The 27,369-nt window shown below is 43.9% G+C and overlaps 1 protein-coding gene across 1 annotated transcript; it reads right to left on the bottom strand.

Moving 5' to 3' along the window:
* Nucleotides 1-263: 263 nt before the first annotated feature.
* LOC129861271 (sodium-dependent lysophosphatidylcholine symporter 1) lies at nucleotides 264-25,576 on the bottom strand. Its single transcript, XM_055932548.1, has 14 exons — nucleotides 25,134-25,576; nucleotides 24,923-25,042; nucleotides 23,749-23,873; nucleotides 23,376-23,508; nucleotides 19,610-19,688; nucleotides 5,736-5,923; nucleotides 5,293-5,383; nucleotides 5,061-5,182; nucleotides 4,850-4,933; nucleotides 4,665-4,748; nucleotides 4,449-4,561; nucleotides 1,767-1,910; nucleotides 1,275-1,451; nucleotides 264-857 (listed from the first exon to the last, which is right to left on the bottom strand). Exons 1-14 carry the CDS (start codon nucleotides 25,218-25,220, stop codon nucleotides 821-823), a joined length of 1,584 nt encoding a protein of 527 aa, XP_055788523.1. The 5' UTR covers nucleotides 25,221-25,576; the 3' UTR covers nucleotides 264-820.
* Nucleotides 25,577-27,369: the final 1,793 nt, after the last annotated feature.

Genomic DNA, 27,369 nt, shown 5'->3' with positions numbered 1-27,369 from the left:
TCACATTTTGAGCGCGATTTTTTATTTGATTCTGTTCATAAATAATAACAATGTAATAACAATGTAATAACAATGCACGCACCATTAAACGACCCCGTTGTGTTTCTTCTAATTCTTCTTCTGTTGGATGTTAGATTTACCTTCCCCATTTATTTATTTTAATATATTTGATCTGTAATGCGGCATCAGCATCCCAGACTAGAGTAGAATTTAGGCCTACTGTATACTAGGTTAAAATGCTTCAAATAAAATGTTGATCTTGATCCCTTTGAAAATAAGTGGTTTATTACAAACATGCAAATATATTACTCTTGCATCCGGTGAACAGTATTGGACACCAGTGGTTCCCAACCAGTGCTACTAGGACCCCTGGTGGTACCTGGCCTATCCACAGGGGGTACCTGGCCTACCCACAGGGGGTACTTGAGAAGATCCATGAGACCATAGACTTACTGGTAAAACACACATGAGGGGGTACTTCAGGGGTACTGTGTGCTGAGCAAAATTCAGTTGGTGGTACAGTAACAGAAAAAGGTTGGGAACCACTGAAGTGGTTACAATGGTTGGATAAGAAAACACACACACACACACACACATACACATGCAAAGATGAAATATAAGCCAAGTGTCCGTTTCGGCCTGTGACCATGACAATCGTCTTCCGTGGTATAAACACATGCGAGCTGCTGTGAAATAGGCAGCAGTGTCCTAGCATGGTGCCAGATGAGGTGTGAACAGTCATGCACCATGTCAGACAAAGACACTGACAGATGAAAGTTTCCATTTAGACCTGCTGGCTGTGTCTGAGCGGAGTCTACAATCACACTGCCTCCATTACTTGGAATCCATCCACTTTCCTGTAAAGACCAATATGGCTTTGTAAGTGAAATATGTCATAGAATTATCAGGAAAGCTTTACTTTTTTAAAGTAAATATATTATATAATTCAAGCACATTTTTATAAATCATACTGTACATTCTATTATGTACATTTTCATATTTATATTACTTTTTTAATCTACTTTTTATTACTACTTGTTATTTTGGTACTCCTGTATTTGTCATTGTTGAGGAGCATTAGCAAGTAAGCAAATTGCTCTACCATGTGCACGTGCCCAATAAACTTTTATTTGATTTACGAGAAAAACAAAAACTAGACAGCTACAGTGATCTACCACTAGATGTCAGTCTAGATCCAATCAGTTCAACCAATTAATCCAAGTCATATAGATCCACTGTAGGGTATTGGGACTATCAACAGGATGGAAACTCACTCTGCTTTCTGCAGTTCCTGCTGGATCTGGCAGCGCCGCTCTTCATTGATGGGGTAGAAATAAAACAGCACCAGACCAATGAGCAGGAGGACGACGGGCACAGGGGCGAACAGGACCCGCAACGCTGTGATCACAGCTGGGTTCTGCCTGCAGGCCCCAGGCTTATACCCTGCAAAGCTGAGGAGGAGAGAGGAGGATGAGAGAGGAGGGTTACACTCGGTAGACAAGCAATTACAGAGGGGGAAACTGTTCTGAAAGTGCTGCCCCACTACAGATAGAATCCAAGTATCGGTACAAATATAGATTGAATCATGTATGGATTTATTTACATCAACATGCCTCTTCATTGGGTGCTGTTGAGAGATATGACAAAGGTCCAAACAGCACCCAAATGAAGAGTAATGTTGATGTAAATAAATCCATACATGCTTCCATTTATATTTGTACCAATACTTAAGATTCTAGTCTCCAATCCCTGCAGGTGGAACTCACTGTAATGCCAGGGTGGAGATGCCCACAGATATCCCCCCTCCAAACTTGTTGAAGAAAACATAGCAGGAATAAAACATGGGCTCTAGGTCCGTACTGGTGGGATTCTTCACCTTGAAGTCATCAACTACATCCGGCAGCATAGACCTGCACACAGACAGGAAGACAAGGTACTGTGTGAGAATGCATTGGAGACTATTTCACTAAATAAATAACACATGTATTACTGTCCACTTCTTCCTTCCTTTAGTAGATGATTTAATAGTTGTAGTAAAACACTGAGATGTTTCTCAGCTCAGAGAGCACTGCAGACCATTTCTTAACTTTCCTCATGACTCAAGTCTTTAGGAGTGTGCTCTCCAATAGCTGTGGAAAAATAAGAATCTCAGAGTGTGGTAGGAAAGCCCCAGTCCAGAGTGTGTGGGAGGGAAGCCCCAGTCCAGAGTGTGTGGGAGGGAAGCCCCAGTCCAGAGTGTGTGGGAGGGAAGCCCCAGTCCAGAGTGTGTGGGAGGGAAGCCCCAGTCCAGAGTGTGTGGGAGGGAAGCCCCAGTCCAGAGTGTGTGGGAGGGAAGCCCCAGTCCAGAGTGTGTGGGAGGGAAGCCCCAGTCCAGAGTGTGTGGGAGGGAAGCCCCAGTCCAGAGTGTGTGGGAGGGAAGCCCCAGTCCAGAGTGTGTGGGAGGGAAGCCCCAGTCCAGAGTGTGTGGGAGGGAAGCCCCAGTCCAGAGTGTGTGGTAGGAAAGCCCCAGTCCAGAGTGTGTGGTAGGAAAGCCCCAGTCCAGAGTGTGTGGGAGGGAAAGCCCCAGTCCAGAGTGTGTGGGAGGGAAGCCCCAGTCCAGAGTGTGTGGGAGGGAAGCCCCAGTCCAGAGTGTGTGGGAGGGAAGCCCCAGTCCAGTTACCAGGGAGACAGGGCTATTATGATAGGCTATACTGACCTAACTGTTTATATAGTGGCTTTCAAGATGGAGAACTCTAGAGCACTGTTTCCTGAAACTCAGTCCTCGGGACCCCAAGGGGTGCACGTTTTGGTTTCTGCCATAACACTACACCGCTGTTTCAAATGAACAAAGCTTAATGATTATTTGATTCAGCTGTGTAGTGCTAGGGCAGGCCTGGGCAACTCCAGTCCTCAGGGGCCTGATTGGTGTCACAGTTTTGCCCCAGGGCCCCAGCTAACACACCTGACTCCAATAATCACCTAATTATGATCTTCAGTTAAAAATGCAATTCGTTTGAAATCAGCTGTGTTTGATAGGGATGGGGGTAAAAGTGTGACACCAATCAGGCCCTAGGGATGGGGGTAAAAGTGTGACACCAAATCAGGTCAAAAACCAAAACGTGAACCCCTTGGAACTGAGGTGGGAAACCCTGCTCCAGAAGTTGCCTATCATTGTGATGAAATCAAGAGGTCAGAACATAGTTCTGAAGACAAATGCAAGTTGTGGCTCCTTAATGAGACAGAGAAAGTCAAAACAGTATATCGTGCATATTCATACAACATGATATTATTATGGGTGAAACAGTAGGAGGGTGTTTTACTAGTTTCTGGCACCAACATAATGAGAGGGGTGGGGCGAGCCGCCAGGGTTAGTGCTATGAGTCATCAGTTGTGACTGTGTGGTGTGGCTAGAGGCCTGGACTAGTTACAGTATGCTACAACATGTCAATGTGTTTTATTTAACCTTTATTTAACCAGGCAAGTCAGTTAAGAATTAGTTATTTTTTATAGTATTTTATTTACATTTACCCCTTTTTCTCCCCAATTTCATGGTTACAGTCTTGACTCATCACTGCAACTCCCGTACGGACTCAGGAGAGGCAAAGGTCGAGAGCCATGCATCCTCCTAAACACGACCCAACCAAGCCACACTGCTTCTTGACACAATGCCCGCTTAACCCGGAAGCCAGCCACACCACTGTGTCGGAGGAAACACCGTGCACCTGGTGACCGTGTCACGGCCCGCCACAGGAGTCACTAGGGAACGATGGGACAAGGACATCCCTGCTGGCCAAACCCTCCCCTGGCCCGGACGATGCTGGGCCAAATGGGTCTCCCGGCCATGGCCGGCTGCTACAGGGCCTGGACTGAACCAGGATCTCTGGTGTTACAGCTAGCAACTTTGCCACTCGGGAGGAACCAACAAATTCTTATTTACAATGACGGCCAAACCCTATGGGACTCCCAATCACGGCCGATTGTGATACAGCCTGGAATCGAACCAGGGTCTGTAGTGATGCCTCTAGCACCGAGATGTAGTGCCTTAGACCGCTGCGCCACTCGAGAGCCCTAAGCCATTGAACATGTAATGGTACTGTCCCTCTAATGCTTGTTAATATTATCATTTTAGTCATCACATTTATCGTGTTTTGACCTACAGTGCATATGGAAAGTATTCAGACCCCTTGACAAGGTTGTAGCGTCATACCCAAGAAGACTCAAGGCTGTAAATTGCTGCCAAAGGTGCTTCAACAAAGTACTGAGTAAAGGGTCTAAATACTTATGTAAATGTAAACATTTCTAAAAACCCGTTTTTGCTTTGTCATTATAGTGTATTTGTGTGTAGACTGATGAGGGCAACAACAAAAAAAGGCTGTAGAATAAGGCTGTAACGTAACAAAATGTGGAAAAAGTCAAGGGGTATGAATACTGTCAGAATGCACTGTATGTGTACAAACACAACCTCTCACCAGGGCAGCAGGTAGAGTGCCGATAGACTAGACCCAGATATGATGGACATAATGATGAAGACAGGCAGGTTGCTCTGAATGGACGCAATGATCACAAGGGCTGGTGCATACATCTGAAAAAAGGAGAAACAACAGACAGAGTGATAAAGGAAGTTCAAAATGTCAAGGATCATTTGTAACATATACATAACCAAGTTCTTGTAGAAGGGAACTTACACAAAGTCCTATGTACAGCGTCGTCTTCTTCCCCAGTCTCAAAAGCAATGTCTGCCACAGAGGGATGGACAATGTGGCAGCTGTCTAAACAAGGACACACACATACAAAAAAAAGACACTCTTGTTACCTAAACCAATGCATGAACCTACTCTGAATGAGTGTCAAAAGTGGTTACTTTACTCACTAGCAGGATAAGGACGAGGTGTTGGAAGTAGGCCCCCAGACCTGCAGCATGGGTACAGAAGAGGGCAAAGTTTCCTTGAGCCATCTGGGTAATGTTGCCGTGACAGGAAAGAAAGAGAATAATTTAAGTCATTAAACCTCTCCACGATCATCATCATCATCATCATCATCATACACATAAAACACAGCCCAGACCCTAGGGTGACCCTCACCTGGAAGGCAAGCGAGGCAAAGAGAAACCCGAATACGAGTTTCAAATAGGGGGTGTGTCCCACCACCATCTTCATACCTGCCAGGTAGGGCATACGGATACGGTCCAGGGTACTGAGAGGAGCTGGGGTGGAAAGTGAAAGAAGTCATCAATAAATAGCCTGATGTCTCTCATACCCCAGTCCAATTTTAATTCATCTACATATGACAGAGCACCTAAGAAACCATACTCACCCAACTGCTCCTTCACACCCAGGAAGAGCACAACACAACACAGGAAATAGATTCCTCCCAAAACTAAAGCAGCAAACACATAAGCTCTTCTCTGAAGCCAAAACAGAAAATAACAAATTAATATTAAAATCAGCATATCTGTATTAAGACACACAGCAACAAGCTCAGGGGAAAATGTCAAAAGATACTTGTCAGTTCAGACAAGACAACATTACACTTCCTGTAATGACCACAAATAGGGAAGAACCTATAACTGCAATGCTTTTACTGAAGTTCTACAGTACAGGCAAATTATAGTTGATACGTTCTCTTTCACACTTCTGACATATTGCGGAGAGGAAGTGATACAAAGTTGTCTTCTCAGTTACAGAAGAGTGTGATAGTGGTTATTGTAAGAGAGAGAAGAGAAAGACTGTGGGGGTTATGGATATGATGGACCAAACCGTGTTCTGAAGGGTATCAGTGAGGGGCGAGGAAAAGTTCTGGATTAAGGGCGAGGAGACGTTACGGAGGGAGGCCTCGCTGTAGTTCAGCTGGCTGCAGTCTTGTGCACTCTTAGCATGGTACACCCCCACAATCTGACCCTGAATGGTTGCAGCCGCCAGTGTTGCAAACACCTCCATCCCCATTCCTGAGGGAAAAGAAGAATTGAAGAGGATAGAGACATATACAATGAAAACATTGACATGGAATTAACCAACCAGGGGTACTAGGAACCCTTGGAGTAATTAACCAACCAGGGGTACTAGGAACCCTTGGAGTAATTAACCAACCAGGGGTACTAGGAACCCTTGGAGTAATTAACCAACCAGGGGTACTAGGAACCCTTGGAGTAATTAACCAACCAGGGGTACTAGGAACCCTTGGAGTAATTAACCAACCAGGGGTACTAGGAACCCTTGGAGTAATTAACCAACCAGGGGTACTAGGAACCCTTGGAGTAATTAACCAACCAGGGGTACTAGGAACCCTTGGAGTAATTAACCAACCAGGGGTACTAGGAACCCTTGGAGTAATTAACCAACCAGGGGTACTAGGAACCCTTGGAGTAATTAACCAACCAGGGGTACTAGGAACCCTTGGAGTAATTAACCAACCAGGGGTACTAGGAACCCTTGGAGTAATTAACCAACCAGGGGTACTAGGAACCCTTGGAGTAATTAACCAACCAGGGGTACTAGGAACCCTTGGAGTAATTAACCAACCACAGGGGGTACAATAGAAAACTCATGATACCATAGGTTAACTGGTAAAATGCACATGAAGGGGGTAATTCAACAGTACTCTGGGCAGAGCAAAATTTACTTGGTGGTACAGTAACAGAAAAAAGGTTTGGAAACACTGACATGGAGAACAGTGAATAAGAAATGAGAGGAAAAACATTTTACCTCAGGTGTTTTGGGGGTTAAAACCAAAGATGCCTCATACAGTAATACTGTTTTTAAAAGAGCAACTCCACCACTTTTTAACATACTTTTCCATTATCTTCAGCACAATACCAACGTCAACATATGTGAAAACGGTCCATTTCTACAATTTGTAGAAGAAAAAAAATAGTTCTACCTGATAACATCAAAAGTTTAAACATTTTAAAAACAGTGATTTTCAAACACTATTATCCCTTTCATACTAAGACGTTTTCCCCGCCAACTTTACAACACTGCCAACTTTTATCCAGCATCTTCCTTATATCTGAAAGTTATTGCCGGTATCAATGTCAAAACTTTTATTTCTGCATAACTAATCATTTCGGTAAAACTTTGGCCTAAGGCTTAGCATACAATTTTGCCGCAATGATGAGGCAGCAATCGTTGTAATAGTATTTCCATGTGTGGTCAAGAACATTTCAGCACCGTTTTTATTGGGACAGCGCCATCACGCTGCTTTGACACAATTCTGTGGGGTCTCATCTTTATAAATCAATCCACATTTTCACTGAATCTCAGTTTTTATATTGGTTAGGCTACAATTAGGCTGGGGAAACGTTAGCTAAATTAAGGTGAATGCTGCTCATAATCATCTCGTCTAGTTGGCTCATTTATTACAACATTTTACCAGCATGTTATGTAGTTTAACAAGTGGATTGTGTTATGTTATGCACCCTGCACCCCCCACAGCTACTCGCCCAAGCCTTCCCCATTTCTCCTTCTCCCAAATCCAGTCAGCTGATGTTCTGAAAGAGCAGCAAAATCTGGAACCCTACAAATCAGCCGGGCTTGACAATCTGGACCCTTTCTTTCTAAAATTATCTGCCGACATTGTTGCAACCCCTATTACTAGCCTGTTCAACCTCTCTTTCGTGTCGTCTCAGATTCCCAAAGATTGGAAAGCATCTGCGGTCATCCCCCTCTTCAAAGGGGGGGACACTCTTGACCCAAACTGCTACAGACCTATATCTATCCTACCCTGCCTTTCTAAGGTCTTCGAAAGCCAAGTCAACAAACAGATTACCGACCATTTCGAATCCCACCACACCTCCTCCGCTATGCGAGCTGGTCATGGGTGCACCTCAGCCACGCTCAGGGTCCTAAATTATATCTTAACTGCCATCGATAAGAAACAATACTATGCAGCCGTATTCATTGACCTGGCCAAGGCTTTCGACTCTGTCAATCACCACATCCTCATCGGCAGACTCAATAGCCTTGGTTTCTCAAATGATTGCCTCGCCTGGTTCACCAACTACATTTACATTACATTTAAGTCATTTAGCAGACGCTCTTATCCAGAGCGACTTACAAGTACATACATTCATACTTTTTTGTACTGGCCCCCCGTGGGAATCGAACCCACAACCCTGGCGTTGCAAGCGCCATGCTCTACCAACTGAGCTACTTCTCTGATAGAGTTCAGTGTGTCAAATCGGAGGGCCTGTTGTCCGGGCCTCTGGCAGTCTCTATGGGGGTGCCACAGGGTTCAATTCTTAGGCCGACTCTCTTCTCTGTATACATCAATGATGTCGCTCTTGATGCTGGTGATTCTCTGATCCACCTCTACGCAGACGACACCTTTCTGTATACCTCTGGCCCTTCTTTGGACACTGTGTTAACTAACCTCCAGACGAGCTTCAATGCCATACAACTCTCCTTCCGTGGCCTCCAACTGCTCTTAAATGCAAGTAAAACTAAATACATGCTCTTCAAACGATCGCTGCCTGCACCCGCCCGCCCGTCCAGCATCACTACTCTGGACGGTTCTGACTTAGAATATGTGGACAACTACAAATACCTAGGTGTCTGGTTAGACTGTAAACTCTTCTTCCAGACTCACATCAAACATCTCCAATCCAAAGTTAAATCTAGAATTGGCTTCCTATTTCGCATCAAAGCATCCTTCACTCATGCTGCCAAACATACCCTCGTAGAACTGACCATCCTACCGATCCTCGACTTCAGCGATGTCATTTACAAAATAGCCTCCAACACTCTACTCAATAAATTGGATGCAGTCTATGACAGTGCCATCCGTTTTGTCACCAAAGCCCCATATACTAACCACCACTGCGACATGTACGCTCTCGTTGGCTGGCCCTCGCTTCATACTCGTCGCCAAACCCACTGACTCCAGGTCATCTACAAGACCCTGCTAGGTAAAGTCCCCCCTTATCTCAGCTCACTGGTCACCATAGCAGCACCCACCTGTAGCACGCGCTCCAGCAGGTATATCTCTCTGGTCACCCCCAAAACCAATTCTTCCTTTGGCCGCCTCTCCTTCCAGTTCTCTGCTGCCAATGACTGGAACGAACTACAAACATCTCAGAAAATGGAAACACTTGTCTCCCTCACTGGCTTTAAGCACCAGTTGTCAGAGCAGCTCACAGATTACTGCACTTGTACATAGCCCATCTATAATTTAGCCCAAACAACTTCCCCTACTGTATTTATTTACTTATTTTTCTCCTTTGCACCCCATTATTTCTATTTCAACTTTGCACATTCTTCCACTGCAAATCTACCATTCCAGTGTTTTACTTGCTATATTGTATTTACTTCGCCACCATTGCCTTTTTTGCCTTTACCTCCCTTATCTCACCTCACTTGCTCACATTGTATATAGACTTATTTTTCTACTGTATTATTGACTGTATGTTTGTTTTACTCCAAGTGTAACTCTGTGTTGTATGTGTCGAACTGCTTTGCTTTTTCTTGGTCAGGTCACAATTGTAAATGAGAACTTGTTCTCAACTTGCCCACCTGGTTAAATAATGGTGAAATAAAAATAAATGTATTTTAACAAGTGGATTATTTCGCAGCCCCTTAATAGCCTTAGCTTACTCCCGACCAAAAGCCTTCGACTTCACTGACTTAATTGGTTTCTGGCTGGGGAAATAGGTGGAGGTGGTATAGCTCCACATAGTTCATCTTCCACATACAACACCCGTTCTGCCAGTCACATTCTGTTTAAAGGTCCCCAAAGTACACACATCCCTGGGTCGCTCCTCTTTTCAGTTCGCTGCAGCTAACGACTGGAACGAGCTGCAACAAACAATCCAACTGGACAGTTTTATATCCATCTCTTCATTCAAAGACTCAATCATGAACACGCTTACTGACAGTTGTGGCTGCTTCGTGTTGTGGCTGCTTCGCGTGATGTATTGTTGTCTCTACCTTCTTGCCTTTTGTGCTGTTGTCTGTGTCCAATAATGTTATTGACATGTTTTGTGCTGCTACCATGTTGTGTTGCTGCCGTGTTGTGTTGCTACCATTTTGTGTTTTTATGTGTTGCTGTCATGCTATGTTGTTGTCTTAGGTCTCTTTATGTAGTGTTGCTCTTGTCGTGATGTGTGTTTTGTCCTATCATTTTTTATATCCCAGCCTCCGTCCCCGCAGGAGGCTTTTTGCCTTCTAGTAGGCCTTCATTGTAAATAAGAATTTGCTTTGAACTGACTTGCCTAGTTAAATAAAGGTTAAATAAATCAAATTAAAATCACTCTAGGTTATTAATTTGCTCATCTATCACTGATCAGAAACATTTAGCAAATACGCCAGCCTAAAATAATGTGTAGGCATATTATTTTTGCTCGACTTTGTATAGGCAACTCCAAAAGCACGTGGTGGTTGTGAAATATGAATGCTAGACTCACATACTTTTGAAAATAGGATTGTTAATTATATATATATTTTTTTTTAATCGGTATCATGATGAAGACCCTACAACAGCTCCCTAACAAAGTGGACTAGGAAAGAGAGGGATCAAGAACGCACGCTTGGGCTGTTTCAAAATATCACTTTTGTATTTGAACATGGGTTCCACACGTTCCCGTGACACAAGTGGGAAAAATATTATTTGTATTTTAGTGGAATATTCCACTATATTCTTACAACAAAATATAATATGTGTGTTGACTGTGATCAGGGTAGGTGTGTCTTTTTAATGAACAAAATAATAAACTTGTGATTTCATTCATTTGGATGTAACATAATTGAACTCCAAAAATCTGGCATTCTGTAGTTTAGAAAATACATTTTGTCTAAATGTTCCTTAGGACCTGCCGAAACAAATTAATAATGGATTTGTTTTGATGGTGTATATTCAATGGATTTAATCAAATTGCCGCACGTTTCAGGGGACGCATGGCTCTCGACCTTCGCCTCTCCCGACGTCCGTAGGGAAGTTGCAGCTATGGGACAAGACTGTAACAACCAATTGGATATCACGAAATTGGGGAGAAAAGGGGTTAAAGTACAATACACATACTTAAACAAAAGAAAGGACAAGACAAAAACGCCCACCTACATCGGCACACTGCTAGGCCTACGCATGCCTGCATGCCAACGGGAGGTTTAAAAAAGCTTGTGTAAAGGATTTCACACTGCTAGGCCTACGCATGCCTGCATGCCAACGGGAGGTTTAAAAAAGCTTGTGTAAAGGATTTCACACTGCTTGCGTAGCGAGTACCACTTCCTCCCGATTCGGCCACTATCTGGCGCAAACTCGGGACCTCTGCCTCACAAACACACGCGATCGTCCTCCCTCAAGCATCTTAGACGATCGTGCCACCTCAAAAGCTAGCTAATGAGGTGAAGCAAGCACGAAACTTCAGGCTGAGGAGTTTCACACATCCCTACGTGCTACATCCACCCCTCAAACGTACTCAACAGCGGCCTCAGAGTTGAGCTGAGCTCAACTGTAGATCCGGGTCGCGGTACCACTGAGTGCTTCCGAGTGGCACAGCGGTCTAAGGCACTGCATCTCAGTGCTAGAGGTGTCACAACAGTCGCTGGTTGATTGGGAGTCCCATAGGACGGCGCACAATTGGCCCAGCGTCATCTAGCGTCATCTAGCTCGTCATATAGCTCCAAGGTGGCTTAGCAGTTCAGACGTATTTTCCGTATTGTCTTGTCGTTTCCTGTATATATATATATATTTACACCTTTTCTTCACATATCTTTTATTTATTTTATTATCCAAGAACTCAACTACAAAAGCTTTCCTGCAAAAGCTTTCCTGCAACCCGCTTCACCAATTACAATAAGTATTATTTATCTCAATCTGAAAATCCATCGTGGAAGATAGCCAGGGGCTAATTCAGAAGCTAGCCTGATAGCTAACCAGAAGCTACTCCGATAGCTAGCCAGAAGCTAATCTGTAGCTGCCCCGAAATTAGCCGGTTTGCTAGCTAGCGTTGGTGTTTCAGCTGCCCACGTTTTGCGGTCATCAGCTATTCCTTTAGCTCGATAATCTACCGGCACTTTTGTGCAACGCGACTCGGACCGGAGCATTCCGGGACTTTTTTTTTTCTCTCAGTTTCCCCGGATTCCAACCGCAGGCTCTGGACACTTGCACCTTGATTTCGCAGCTAGCTAGCTGCATACCGTGTGACTATTGGCTTACGTCGACCCCGGAGCAAACTCAAATCATGCTGGAGCTAGCCAGCTGAGGAGTTCCATCACCATCCGGACCCGTTTCTTTTGTTGCTGCTGCAGATACGGAACCCCACCGGGCCTTCACGGCTGACTGCCGACGTTATCTGCCCGAGGGATTTATCCAACTGGCAAATCCGTCCCGACGTTACCTGAACGCTCACCTGAGGCCCGCTAATCGTTAGCTGTCCTATCGGCTGCTATCTGAACAAAACCCCACTACACGGAACCTACCGACGGAAACGCACGAGGTATCTACAAACAGACCTCCATCCTATGCTGCTACCGATAGCCATATACCCGGCCAGCTGTCTGGATCGCCACGACCCCAACCAACCTCTACTCACTGGACCCTTACTGATCACTCGATTAAGCATGCCTCTCCTTAATGTAAATATGCCTTGTCCATTGCTGTTCTGGTTAGTGTTTATTGGCTTATTTCACTGTAGAGATTCTAGCCCTGCTCTCTATACCATATCCAACCTATCAGTTCCACCACCCACATATGCGATGACATCACCTGGTTTCAATGATGTTTCTAGAGACAAGATCTCTCTCATCATCACTCAATACCTAGGTTTACCTCCACTGTATTCACATCCTACCATACCTTTGTCTGTACATTATTCCTTTAAACTATTTTATCGCCCCCAGAAACTTCCTTTTACTCTCTGCTCTAGTAGCTCTAGGCGACCAATTCTCATAGCTTTTAGCCGTACCATTATCCTACTTCTCCTCTGTTCCTCTGGTGATGTAGAGGTGAATCCAGGCCCTGCAGTACCTGGCTCCACTCCTATTCCCCAGGCGCTCTCTTTTGATGACTTCTGTAACCGTAATAGCCTTGGCTTCATGCATGTTAACATTAGAAGCCTCCTCCCTAAGTTTGTTTTGTTCACTGCTTTAGCACACTCTACCAACCCGGATGTTTTAGCCGTGTCTGAATCCTGGCTTAGAAAGACCACCAAAAATTCAGACATTTTTATCCCCAATTACAATATTTTCAGACAAGATAGAACGGCCAAAGGGGGCGGTGTTGCAATCTACTGCAAAGACTGCCTGCAGAGTTCTGTTATACTATCCAGGTCTGTTCCCAAACAATTTGAACTTCTACTTTTAAAAATCCACCTCTCTAAAAACAAGTCTCTCACCGTTGCCGCCTGCTATAGACCACCCTCTGCCCCCAGCTGTGCTCTGGACACTATATGTGAACTGATTGCCCCCCATCTATCTTCAGAGCTCGTGCTGCTAGGCGACCTAAATTTGAACATGCTCAACACCCCAGCCACCCTACAATCTAAGCTTGATGCCCTCAATCTCACACAAATTATCAATGAACCTACCAGGTACCACCCCAATTCCGTAAACACGGGTACCCTCATAGATATCATCCTAACAAACTTGCCCTCCAAATACACCTCTGCTGTTTTCAACCAAGATCTCAGCGATCACTGCCTCATTGCCTGCATCCGTAATGGGTCAGCGGTCAAACGACCTCCACTCATCACTGTCAAACGCTCCCTGAAACACTTCAGCGAGCAGGCCTTCCTAATCGACCTGGCCGGGATATCCTGGAAGGATATTGATCTCATCCCGTCAGTAGAGGATGCCTGGTCATTTTTTAAAAATGCCTTCCTCACCATCTTGAATAAGCATGCCCCATTCAAGAAATTTAGAACCAGGAACAGATATAGCCCTTGGTTCTCTCCTGACCTGACTGCCCTTAACCATCAGAAAAACATCCTATGGCGTTCTGCATTAGCATCGAACAGCCCCCGTGATATGCAACTTTTCAGGGAAGCCAGAAACCAATATACACAGGCAGTTAGAACAGCCAAGGCTAGCTTTTTCAAGCAGAAATTTGCTTCCTGCAACACAAATTCAAAAAAGTTCTGGGACACCGTAAAGTCCATGGAGAATAAGAACACCTCCTCCCAGCTTCCAACCGCTCTGAAGATAGGAAACACTGTCACCACCGACAAATCCACTATAATTGAGAATTTCAATAAGCATTTTTCTACGGCTGGCCATGCTTTCCACCTGGCTACCCCTACCCCGGACAACAGCACTGCCCTCCCCTCTGCTACTCGCCCAAGCCTTCCCCATTTCTCTTTCTCCCAAATTCAGTCAGCTGATGTTCTTAATGAGCTGCAAAATCTGGACCCTTACAAATCAGCCGGGCTAGATAATCTGGACCCTTTCTTTCTAAAACTATCTGCTGAAATTGTTGCCACCCCTATTACTAGCCTCTTCAACCTCTCTTTCGTGTCGTCTGAGATCCCCAAAGATTGGAAAGCAGCTGCGGTTATCCCCCTCTTCAAATGGGGGGACACCCTTGACCCTAACTGCTACAGACCTATATCTATCCTACCCTGCCTTTCTAAGGTCTTCGAAAGCCAAGTCAACAAACAGATTACCGACCATTTCGAATCACACCACACCTTCTCCGCTATGCAATCTGGTTTCAGAGCTGGTCATGGGTGCACCTCAGCCACGCTCAAGGTCATAAACGATATCGTAACCGCCATCGATAGGAAACAATACTGTGCAGCCGTATTCATTGACCTGGCCAAGGCTTTTGACTCTGTCAATCACCACATCCTCATTGGCAGACTCGACAGCCTTGGTTTCTCTAATGATTGCCTCGCCTGGTTCACCAACTACTTCTCTGATAGAGTTCAGTGTGTCAAATCGGAGGGTCTGTTGTCCGGGCCTCTGGCAGTCTCTATGGGGGTGCCACAGGGTTCAATTCTTGGACCGACTCTCTTCTCTGTTTACATCAATGATGTCGCTCTTGCTACTGGTGATTCTCTGATCCACCTCTACGCAGACGACACTATTCTGTATACTTCTGGCCCTTCTTTTGACACTGTGTTAACAACCCTCCAGGCGAGCTTCAATGCCATACAACTCTCCTTCCGTGGCCTCCAACTGCTCTTAAATACAAGTAAAACCAAATGCATGCTCTTCAACCGACCGCTGCCTGCTCCTGCCCGCCTGTCCAACATCACTACTTTGGACGGCTCTGACTTAGAATATGTGGACAACTACAAATACCTAGGTGTCTGGTTAGACTGTAAACTCTCCTTCCAGACCCACATCAAACATCTCCAATCCAAAGTCAAATCTAGAATTGGCTTCCTATTCCGCAACAAAGCATCCTTTACTCATGCTGCCAAACATACCCTTGTAAAACTGACCATCCTACCAATCCTCGACTTCGGTGATGTCATTTACAAAATAGCCTCCAAAACCCTACTCAATAAATTGGATGCAGTCTATCACAGTGCCATCCGTTTTGTCACCAAAGCCCCATATACTACCCACCACTGCGACCTGTACACTCTCGTTGGCTGGCCCTCGCTTCATACTCGTCGCCAAACCCACTGGTTCCAGGTCATCTACAAGACCCTGCTAGGTAAAGTCCCCCCTTATCTCAGCTCGCTGGTCACCATAGCAGCACCTACCTGTAGCACGCGCTCCAGCAGGTATATCTCTCTAGTCACCCCCAAAACCAATTCTTCCTTTGGACGCCTCTCCTTCCAGTTCTCTGCTGCCAATGACTGGAACGAACTACAAAAATCTCTGAAACTGGAAACACCTATCTCCCTCACTAGCTTTAAGCACCAGCTGTCAGAGCAGCTCATAGATTACTGCACCTGTACATAACCCATCTACAATTTAGCCCAAACAACTACCTCTTTACCTACTGTATTTATTTATTAATTTATTTTGCTCCTTTGCACCCCATTATTTCTGTCTCTACTTTGCACTTTCTTCCAATGCAAACCAACCATTCCAGTGTTTTTTTAGTTTTTATTTTACTTGCTCTGTTGTACTCACTTCGCCTCCATGGCCTTTTTATATTTTATTTATTTATACATATATCTGTTTGCCTTCACCTCCCTTATCTCACCTCACTTGCTCACATTGTATATAGACTTATTTTTTTTCACTGTATTATTGACTATATGTTTGTTTTTACTCCATGTGTAACTATGTGTTGTTGTATGTGTCGAACTGCTTTGCTTTATCTTGGCCAGGTCGCAATTGTAAATGAGAACGTGTTCTCAATTTGCCTACCTGGTTAAATAAAGGTTAAATAAAAATAAATAAATAAAAATCTGGGTTTGGCAGGGGTAGGCCATCATTGTAAATAAGAATTTGTTCATAACTGACTTGCCTAGTTAAATGAAAGGTTCAATAAACTTTTTTTTTTAAGGATGTCACACTGCTTGCTTAGAAATATGGGTGTGCTTAGTACTCAGGCAAAATGAGTATTGTAACAGATATGGAGAAATTTCTGAATATGTATTTTTTATGACAAGTATTTTTTTTTAAACAGTTCCTTTTTTAGCTGCCAGCACACATCTCTGTTTCACTCAAACAGTGTGAAGCTGTGTGTGCTCTAAACAACTATTGGCTAAATCTTCTGTCTGTAAATAAATGGATGGGGTATCAGTTGAGCCTGATGCAATGATTGCTTTAATTTCCCCAGACAGAGAAACGCACGGCTGTTTCACTCAGTCACTCGTCTCAGGGCACAAGTCTCCCCTTCTCCAAACATTGTGTATAAAATCAGAATCCGTTGCTAGTCATTGTTGTTCAATCCAGTGATTTTCTGGATACTTTGCTGAGGCCTCGTGATTCTTTTTGTCTGTCTACTTGGAGTTGTTTAGTAGGCCTACTTTGTTTGTCCATATAATTATTCTATTGTTGACGTCTGTCGTTATGTCGTGATCCAAGTTCATACTTCTTGCTAATATGATTTCTTCTCACCCAGCCATGTTTACCGGGCAACAGATCAGTAGAGAATAAAAGGACACATTTAGATTATTTTATTTTTATTGTACGAATGTTTTGGCATAAGTGTTGAGTCAAGGTGCGTGAAGGTAATTTGTACATGTAGGTAGGGGTAAAGTGATTATGCATAGATAAACAACGAGTAGCAGCAGAGTAAAAACAAAAGTAAATAGTCCGGATGGCCATTCGATTAATTGTTCATCAGCACGCTTATGGCTTGGGGGTAGAAGCTGTTAATGAGCCTTTTGGTCCTAGACTTGGCGCTCCGGTACCACTTGCCGTGCTGTAGCAGAGAGAACAGTCCATGACTAGAGTGACTGGAGTCTTCAACCATTTTTGGGGCCTTTACAGCACACTTCCAGGTTCTCCGGTCAAGAGTAAATCCGATGAGTATCAAGTGTGATAAAACAGATACAATTACGAGTATGACGAGATCGGCACACCCCTACTTAGCGCTGCACCACTTCGGCACCATACCAGGCGTGAACTCAGAACCTCTGCCTTACAAACACACGTGACCATCCTCCATCAAGTGTCTTAACCAATCAAGCCACCTCAAAAGCTAGCAAGGTGACGTAAACATGACACTTCAGGCTGAGGAGTAAATTTCACACATCCCCATGGTGACTACAGATGCAGTCAAGAATGTAGTATATAAACATTGTTCATATGAACAGTGCCCAATTTTCTTCACAGGTTAAAAAAAGGTAAATCCTACGTGAAAGCAGTATGTGAGATTTGTGGTGACGTGAAAAAAAAACAACCTTGGGCTAGAAACTCATTGCAGGTTTTGGAAAGAAATCGTTTCAAAATCAGAAGTAACAGTCAGTATCTGGTGTGGCCACCAGCTGCATTAAGTACTGCAGTGCATCTCCTCCTCATGGACTGCACCAGATTTGCCAGTTCTTGCTGTGAGATGTTACCCCACTCTTCCACCAAAGCACCTGCAAGTTCCCAGACATTTCTGGGGGGAAAGACCCTAGCCTTCACCCTTCGATCCAACAGGTTCCAGACGTGCTCAATGGGATTGAGATCCGGGCTCGTCACTGGCCATGGCAGAACACTGACATTCCTGTCTTGCAGGAAGTCACGCATAGAACGAGCAGTATGGCTGGTGGAACTGTCATGCTGGAGGGTCACGTCAGGATGAGCCTGCAGGAAGGGCACCACACGAGGGAGGAGGATGTCTTCCCTGTAATGCACAGCATTGAGATTGCCTACAATGACCAGCTCAGTCCGATGATGCTGTGACACACCGCCCCAGACCATGACGGACCCTCCACCCCCAAAGTCGATCCCACGCCAGAGTACAGGCCTCGGAGTAACGCTCATTCCTTCGACGATAAACGCGAATCCGACCATCACCCCTGGTGAAAACCGTGACTTGTCAGTGAAGAGCACTTTTTGCCAGTCCTGTCTGGTCCAGCGACAGTGGGTTTGTGCCAATAGGCAACGTTGTTGCCGGTGATGTCTGGTGAGGACCTGCCTTACAACAGGCCTACAAGCCCTCAGTCCAGCCTCTCTCAGCCTATTGCGGACAGTCTGAGCACTGATGGAGGGATTGTGCGTTCCTGGTGTAACTCGGCAGTTGTTGTTGCCATCCTGTACCTGTCCCGCAGGTGTGATGTTCGGATGTACCGATCCTGTGCAGGTGTTGTTACACGTGGTCTGCCACTGCGAGGACAATCAGCTGTCCGTCCTGTCTCCCTGTAGTGCTGTCTTAGGCGTCTCACAGTATGGACATTGCAATTTATTGCCCTACCCATATCTGCAGTCCTCATGCCCTCCTTGCAGCATGCCTAAGGCACGTTCACGCAGATGAGCAGGGACCCTGGGCATCTTTCTTTTGGTGTTTTTCAGAGTAAGTAGAAAGGCCCCTTAGGTGTCCTAAGTTTTCATAACTGTGACCTTAATTGCCTACCGTCTGTAAGCTGTTAGTGTCTTAACGACCATTCCACAGATGCATGTTCATGAATTGTTTATGGTTCATTGAACAAGCATGGGAAACAGTGTTTAAACCCTTTACAATGAAGATCTGTGAAGTTATTTGGATTTTTACGAATTATCATTGAAAGACAGAGTCCTGAAAAGGGGATGTTTCTTTTTTTGCTGAGTTTAGAAACACTGCTGTTTTCACAGACACTGGTTTGGTGCTGGAGATAATGAATATGAGGTTGAAAAGTGGCAGAATTGCCATTTAAGGCACACTGTCCATAGACTGAAACCAAGCCAGTATTTTTATTATCTCTAATGCACACAACGCTTCTTCTTTTTTTTACACTGAAGTTAAGGAAATGTGTCCGTGTCTCTGATCCTTGACCTGTTAACTTTAGCTTGCCTTCAGCCAACACCACCTCCACATCAAACAGAGTCAGTCACTGCCAGGAAACCAAACCCTCAAAGGTCAGACATGAAACTGACATCCTGTCTGGCCTGCCTACGTCTCTATACAAATAATAATAGTGATAACCACTACATAGGCTACATCACAACAACGGAGAACAGTAAGAGTCGCAGTGATGGTTGTACCATCATCATAAGAATGTGTTTACTAATAATTATATCCAGGAAGTCCTGCTAAAATAAAATCGTATTTTCCAAGGGAGATCTGAAACAATATCTAATGAGTCATTTCACTCCAGAGGATGCCTTACTGTAGCCGGTGGCAGAGTCTCTGTCCTTCTGGTCTCCCCCCAGGAACATGTTGAGTGAGGAGTAGGGGACATGGTAGCACTGGAGAGGGAAGAGATGGACTGTAAACACAGGAACAATGCACAAAGAAAGGTAGAGTATTTGGCTGTAACTATAGTTCTACTGTTAGGAGTGTGGTGCACCTGAACATTATAAGCACCGCTGGCGAATTAGAATAGATTGTGGCTACTAGCTTAGTAGTCGCCACGGAGGACCGAGCACGCCTCCATCTACATTGACAGGGCTGTAGTGGAGCAGGTCAAGAGCCTCAAGTTCCTCTGTGTCCACATCACTAAGGAATTATCATGGTCCACACACACCAACACAGTCGTGAAGAAGGCATAACAATGCCTCTTCCCCCTCAGGAGGCTGAAAAGATTTGTCATGTTTTACAGCTGCACCACTGAGTGCATCTTGACTGGCTGCATCACCGCTTGTTATAGAAACTGCTTGGCACCCGACGCTACAAGCTTGGCACACCTGTATTTGGAGAGTTTCTCCCATTCTTATCTGTAGATCCTCTCAAGCTCAGTCAGGTTGGATGGTGAGCGTCGCTGCACAGCAATTTTCAGGTCTCTCCAGAGATGTCATAAGGTGAATGCACCAATTTGTAAGTCGCTCTGGATAAGAGCGTCGGCTAAATGACTTAAATGTAATGTAAATGTAAATGTTCGATTGGGTTCAAGTCCGGGCTCTGGATGTTCCACTCAAGGACATTCAGAAACTTGTCCCGAAGCCACTCCTGCGTTGTCTTGGTTGTGTGCTTAGGGTCATTTTCCTGTTGGAAGGTGAACCTTCAACCCAGTTTGAGGTCCTGAGCAGGGTTTTCATCAAGGATCTCTCTGTACTTTGCTCCGTTCATCTTTGCCTCGATCCTGCCTAGTCTCCCAGTCCCTGCAGCTGAAAAACATCCCCACAGCATGATGCTGCCACCACCATGTTTCACCGTAGGGATGGTGCCAGGTTTCCCCCAGACGTGACACTTGGCATTCATGCCAAAGAGTTCAATCTTGGTTTCATCAGACAAGAGAATCTTGTTTCCCATGGTCTGAGGGTTTTTAGGTGCCTTTTGGCAAACTCCAAGTGGGCTGTCATATACCTTAACTGAGCAGTAGCTTCCGTCTGGCCACTCTACCATAAAGGCCTGATTGGTGGAGTGCTGCAGAGATGCTTGTCCTTCTGGAAGGTTCTCCCATCTCCACAGAGGAACTGTAGAGCTCTGTCAGAGGGACCATCTGGTTCTTGGTCACCTCCCTGACCAAGGCCCTTTCTCCCCCGACTGCTTAGTTCGGCCGGACAGCCAGCTCTAGGAAGTATCTTGGCGGTTCCAAACTACTTCCATTTAAGAATGATGGAGGCCACCGTGTTCTTGGGCAGCTTCAATGCTACAGAAATGTTTGATACCCTTCCCTAGATCTGTGCCTCGACACAATCCTGTCTCAGAGGTCTACGGACAATACCGTCGACCTCATGGCTTGGTTTTTGCTCTGACATGCACTGTCAACTGTGGGACCTTACAGTGCCTTGCAAAAGTATTCATCCCTCTTGGTGTTTCTCCTATTTTGTTGCATTACAACCTGTAATTTAAATAGATTTTTATTTGGATTTCAGGTAATGGACACACACAAAATAGTACAAATTGGTGAAGTGAAAAAAAAATCTTTTTTCAAAAAAATAAAAAAAACTATGGAAAAATGGTGCGTGCATGTGTGTTCACCCACTTTGCCCCAAAATAAGATCTGGTGCAACCAATTACCTTCAGAAGTCACATAATTAGTTAAATAAAGTCCCCCTGTTTGCAATTAAGTGTCACATGATCTTAGTATATATACACTTGTTCTGAAAGGCCCCAGAGTCTGCAACACCACTAAGCAAGCGGTACCATGAAGACCAAGGAGCTCTCCTAACAGGTCAGGGACAAAGTTGTGAAGTAGTACCGATCAGGGTTGGGTTCTAAAAAAATATCTGAAACTTTGAACATCCCACGGAGCACCATTCAATCCATTATTAAAAAATGGAAAGAATATGGCACCACAAAAAACCTGCCAAGAGAGGGCCGCCCACCCAAACTCACGGACCAGGCAAGGAGGGCATTAATCAGAGAGGCAACAAAGAGACCAAAGATAACCCTGAAGGAGCTGCAAAGCTCCACAGCGGAGATTGGAGTATTTGTCCATAGGACCACTTTAAGCCGTGCACTCCACAGAGCTGGGCTTTACGAGTGTCCAGAAAAAAGCCATTGCTTAAAGAACAAAATAAGCAAACACGTTTGGTGTTCGCCAAAAGGCATCTGGGAGACTCCCCAAACATATGGAACATACTCTGGTCAGATGAGACTAAAATTTAGCTTTTTGGCCATCAAGGAAAACACTATGTCTGGCGCAAACCCAACACCTCTCATCACCCCAAGAACATCATCCCCACAGTGAAGCATGGTGGTGGCAGCATCATGTTGTGGGGATGTTTTTCATCGGCATGGACTGGGAAACTGGTCAGAATTGAAGGAATGATGGATGGCACTAAATAAATGGAAATTCTTGAGGGAAACCTGTTTCAGTCTTCCTGAGATTTGAGACTGGGACGGAGGTTCAACTTCCAGCAGGACAATGACCCTAAGCATACTGCTAAAGCAACACTTGAGTGGTTTAAGGGGAAACATTTAAATGTCTTGGAATGGCCTTGTCAAAGCCCAGACCTCAATCCAATTGAGAATCTGTGGTATGACTTAAAGATTGCTGTACACCAGAGGTACCCATCCAACTTGAAGGAGCTGGACCAGTTTTGCCTTGAATGGGCAAAATTCCCAGTGGCTAGATGTGCCAAGTTTATAGAGACATACCACAAGAGACTTGCAGCTGTAATTGCTGCAAAAGGTGGCTGTACAAAGTATTGACTTTGGGGGGGTGAATAGTTATGCAACCTCAAGTTCTGTTTTTTTGTCTTACTTCTTGTTTGTTTCAAAATAAAATATATTTTGCATCTTCAAAGTAGTAGGCATGTTGTGTAAATCAAATGATACAACCCCCCCAAAAATCTATTTTAATTCCAGGTTGTAAGGCAACAAAATAGGAACAATGCCAAGGGGGGGTGAATACTTTGCAAGCCACTGTATATAGACAGGTGTGTGCCTTTTTTTTTTCAAATCATGTCCAATCAATTGAATTTACCACAAGTGGACTCCAAGTGGACATCTCAAGGATGATCAATGGAAACAGGAAGCACCTGAGCTCAATTTCGAGTGTCATTGCAAAGGGTCTGAACACTTATGTAAATAAATAAAAAATTGTTTTATTTATTTATATATACAAAGATCTCAAAATCTGTTTTCACTTGGTCACTTGGTCATTATGGGGTATTTTGTGTAGATTGTAGAGGATTTTTTATTTTATTTAGTTAATTTTAGAATAAGGCTGTAACGTAACAAAATGTGGAAAAAGTCAAGGGGTCTAAATACTTTCCAAATGCACTTTATATGTACATATCTACCTCAATTACCCCATACCTGCACATCAACTCAGTACTGGTAACCTGTGTATATAGCCAAGTTATTGTTACTCATTGTGTATTTATTTATTTATTGTGTTATTATTTTTAAATTATTCTATTATTTCTCTTTTTTACTCCTTTGCATCGTTGGGAAGGGCCCGAAAGTAAGCATTTCACTGTTAGTCTACAGCTGTTGTTTACAAAGCATGTGACAAAATACAATTTGATTTGATTTGAGCTTACAGTCATGAAGGCATCAAAGAGGCAGCTCCAAAAGAAGAACCAGAAGAAACTGGAGGAGGGAGACATGGACTCCTGAGGCGTGAACCACATCATGACGTAGGCCAGGACGCCCAGCGGCATGGAGAACACGATCCTGAGGGGTGGAAGGGAGGGAATTTGCACATAACTTGAATTGTGAAATCATGGGCAGTTTCATCGTGTTTTATCGTTGGCGTGTAGCCTAAATCAGTGATGTGATGTGCAGAGAAAGAAAGAAAGGATACCTAGTCAGTTGTACAACAATGCATTCAACTGAAATGTGTCTTCCACATTTAACAAGGTGAGGTGCGGGGGCTGCAGATATTATGGGCATTGCCCTTCTGAAGTCACTAACCAGGGAATGAGTTTGCCGATGCGTGTCCTACCACTCTTGGTGACCATATATCCCACCAGAGGGTCAGTGATGGCATCCCATGCCCGGCCAAGGAAGAGGATGAGAGATGCATAGAAGGCCCCCATCTAGAGGTGCAGTATAAAGAATCATTATTGGATAGTGGTGGAGGTGGTGGGGTGGTTAAGGAATGAGCCTCTTTCTTGTGCTTTCTGTGAAAACATTGCCTGGTATGAATAGAACTCACTAACTAAAGTAACGAAGGTGACAGTGTAGTTAAATTATAGAGGGTGGCTGCTCTGTTGCATCATGGGATGAGGGCTGAGTGCAATACCACGCCAATAAATATATATAACAAAAGCAGAATCTGAAATACACACTATGCTATTACCATCATATATGGGCTGTTTGGTTGGTATAGTTGGCCTAAAGTAGAAGAATCTTACATTGAATTTCTAGGAGGTACTAATGAGGGGTTTATAGCCAAGGCCAAACATAAAAGGGGAAGTTACGATATAACTTTTGTTAAACAACTCAACAAAGAGCATTTGACGCCAATGACTAAACTTCAACCATGATGTTCAAGGCAGATGGTTTATTTGATCATTTTCTGCATTGTATAAACAACTTTCTTTGGAGAAGGGATGAGAGGTACAATATTGATACAAATATTTGCATTCCCACCACACACAAACACTTGTAACCCCCCCCCCCCCCCCACACACACATACACAATTGTAAACCCCCCCCCCCCCACACCCACACACACACACACTTGTAAACCCCCCCCCCCACACACACACACACTTGTAAAACCCCCCCCACACACACACACACTTGTAAAAAAAAAAACACACACACACACTTGTAAAACCCCACCCACACACACACACATTTGTAAAACCCCACACACACATACACACACACACACTTGTAAAACCGCACCACACACATCCTACAGGCATTCTAGTCAACTTGGAATAGTCTATAGAAAAAACATCAATAGATTAATACCATCCTTATTAGATTAATATCATCCTTACTGATTATAATGACATCATAATCCTCATTCTTAATATGGGTGGGCCGAGGAAGTAAATATTTTGTACAAAATTCCACCTCAGATCAACAGTTGAGATTAAACATTAGTGTCATCCAGGCAGACCTCACCACTGACCTGTACAACATCCAGCAGGAAAATCTGCAAGAAGAATCCCTTTGCGTTGGCCGTCATCTGATAGGGCATGCCACCAACTGCATAACATATCTTCCGGGACAAAGGAATGCCTCTGGTTTTCTGCAATAATATTACATGGTTTAGCCTGATCAATTCACATTGTCTGAAGTTCGGCGGATACAATTTGAGAAAGGTTACAAAATAACTTTACCAGTGTTGCGTTTCCATCCTTCGTTGTAACCAACTCATTTTTGTCCTCATACTGCGACCCATCTCTGATCACCGTGGTATGTGCCATTCTGTCGTTCACAATTTAAAAAGAACTATAATTTTACGTGGTATGGTATTAGTAGTAAGCGATTTAAACTTTAATAGGGTGAGAGGCGTATGCTCGCAACTGTTTAAAACAGTATCCGCCGGTTCGCATTTTGCGGTGATATTCAACACAGGGTATTGATGGTTTGTCTTTCGGAATATTGTGAAACCACCAGTAACCACTCCCTTTTGAGATGACCAACAGAAGGTTCCGATTACTATGGCGGGAGTACAGCAGTTGCATACAACTAAAATAAAAAAATAAACGTTAAAATGGGCTTACCCTACAAAAATAGCACTATAATGTACTGATAGACAAACAGCATTCCATATTTAAGCAGATTAGTTGACCAACTAGGCTATGGTTCAAACCCGGGTCTCATCTGCACCACAACACTGTTAGCCTGCTGAGCTAAAGCCTAGGCCAAGGGTATTCAACTCTTACCGAACGAGGTCTACTGGTTTTCTGTTCTACCTGATAATTAATTGCACACACCTGGTGTCCCAGGTCTTAATCAATCCCTGATAAGAGGGGAACAATTTTTTTTAAATGCAGTGGAACTGGTTTGAGGTCCAGAGTTGAGTTTCAGGGTCATAGGCATTAGCTCGGGGAGTTACCACAACTTAGTCAATTTCACACAATTATGGGTCAACGAACCACCTCAGTAAAATTAGAATATCATCAAAGACTGCGTTGTTGGTAAACAAAGTAGGATATTTTCGAGCATTGCGATTTTGGGGGGGATCTATTAGAAATAGAGCCCCAAAGTGGCGACGTCATACCTAGCGGTCAAACAGGGAAACGGTACCAATCGTTTTTCCATCAATCTTTTCCCCATTGAGATTTAGAAACACTTAAATTAAGGGCGGTGTTTCTTCTAGGCTTACTTTGGCGTGACATTTTGATAACCGTTTAAATCTCTCTAAGACAAGGGGACTTATCAACATATTCGGATCCATTTACTCTCAGATTCGAAAATGCTAATTACCATCAAAGTAGACATCATGCAAAACTGCAAGCTCTTGCACGTCAACTCTAGCTGACAGGTATTGTGTCAATTTAAAACTCGCACAAGACAGTTCACAGAATTGTAAATGTAAAGAAATTCAGCCAACTTGTGAATTACTACATTTAGTTAACATTAGATAGTTAATCCAGAGATTCTTACCTTTGCCTCGATTCGGCAGTCTCGTAAAGATCTTCATGGCATTTGTAGTTCTGTATGATAGACACATTAGCAGCTAATTAGCAGGTTGGGGGGGTAAATACATGCGAATATATTGATAAAAGTCACCTTGTCCTAGAGAGATTTACACGGTTATCGAAATGTCCCGCTAGGGTAAACCTACATGAAAAATGAATGGTGGTAAAATAATTGGAACCATTTCCCTGTTTGACCGCTAGGTATTATGACTCAAACTGTGGTACTCTATAATCAGCTAAATCATAGAAAAAAACAAGACTAGGAATTCTGTATACGTACACCAAACAAAAATGGATTGAATTTGTTTTCCAGAGGTGGGCAAGTGACCAAATCCCTGAGCTGATTGGTGAAAAATATGTTGAGCAAGGCACTTAACCCTAATTTCTCTGGATAAGAGTGTCTGCTAAATAACTAAAATGTAAATGTGCCCAAACAATCATTCCAACTGCTCCGTTCTTCTGTCCAAGACTGCATAGAGAAAATCCGTGTGAGACCAACCTGCCACTAAAACCCAGTGTCTAAGAGTTCTAAAGTGAGTATTTGTTCAATCATTGGTTTGATAGGAAAACAATCTAGCTTTTATTAAAGGGATACAACTTCTGAATTTTGGCAATGTGTTCGCTGTATCCACTTCACCAGAGTCAGATGAACTGGTGGATAGCTTTATGAGCCAATGCTAACTAGCATTAAAGGAATGACTGGACATCTATGGTAACTGCTAGTAGGCACCATAGACATCTATGGTAACTGCTAGCATGCTAGTAAATACCATAGACTTCCAGTAATTGTGCTAACACTAGTTAGCTTAGTGTTAGCACAACTAGTAATTGTGCTAACACTAAGCTACCTCGTATCTTCCTTCATACTGGATGCAAAGTGTAGAAAAGGCCAGATTTTTTATTTTATTATTTTTCTATGCACCCCTAG

Source organism: Salvelinus fontinalis, chromosome 8 (assembly GCF_029448725.1).
Source record: "Salvelinus fontinalis isolate EN_2023a chromosome 8, ASM2944872v1, whole genome shotgun sequence".
NCBI lineage: Eukaryota > Metazoa > Chordata > Actinopteri > Salmoniformes > Salmonidae > Salvelinus > Salvelinus fontinalis.
Note: the sequence above shows the minus strand (reverse complement) of the source record. Positions and strands in the feature narration are given on the sequence as shown.

Coding starts and splice junctions, on each gene's coding strand:
- LOC129861271 (XM_055932548.1), bottom strand. CDS start 25,220: ATGGCACATACCACGGTGATCAGAGATGGGTCGCAGTATGAGGACAAA. Junction 23,874..24,922: donor TCCTGCTGGATGTTGTACAG/GTCAGTGGTGAG, acceptor CTGCACCTCTAG/ATGGGGGCCTTCTATGCATC. Junction 4,934..5,060: donor TTGCCTCGCTTGCCTTCCAG/GTGAGGGTCACC, acceptor AACATTACCCAG/ATGGCTCAAGGAAACTTTGC.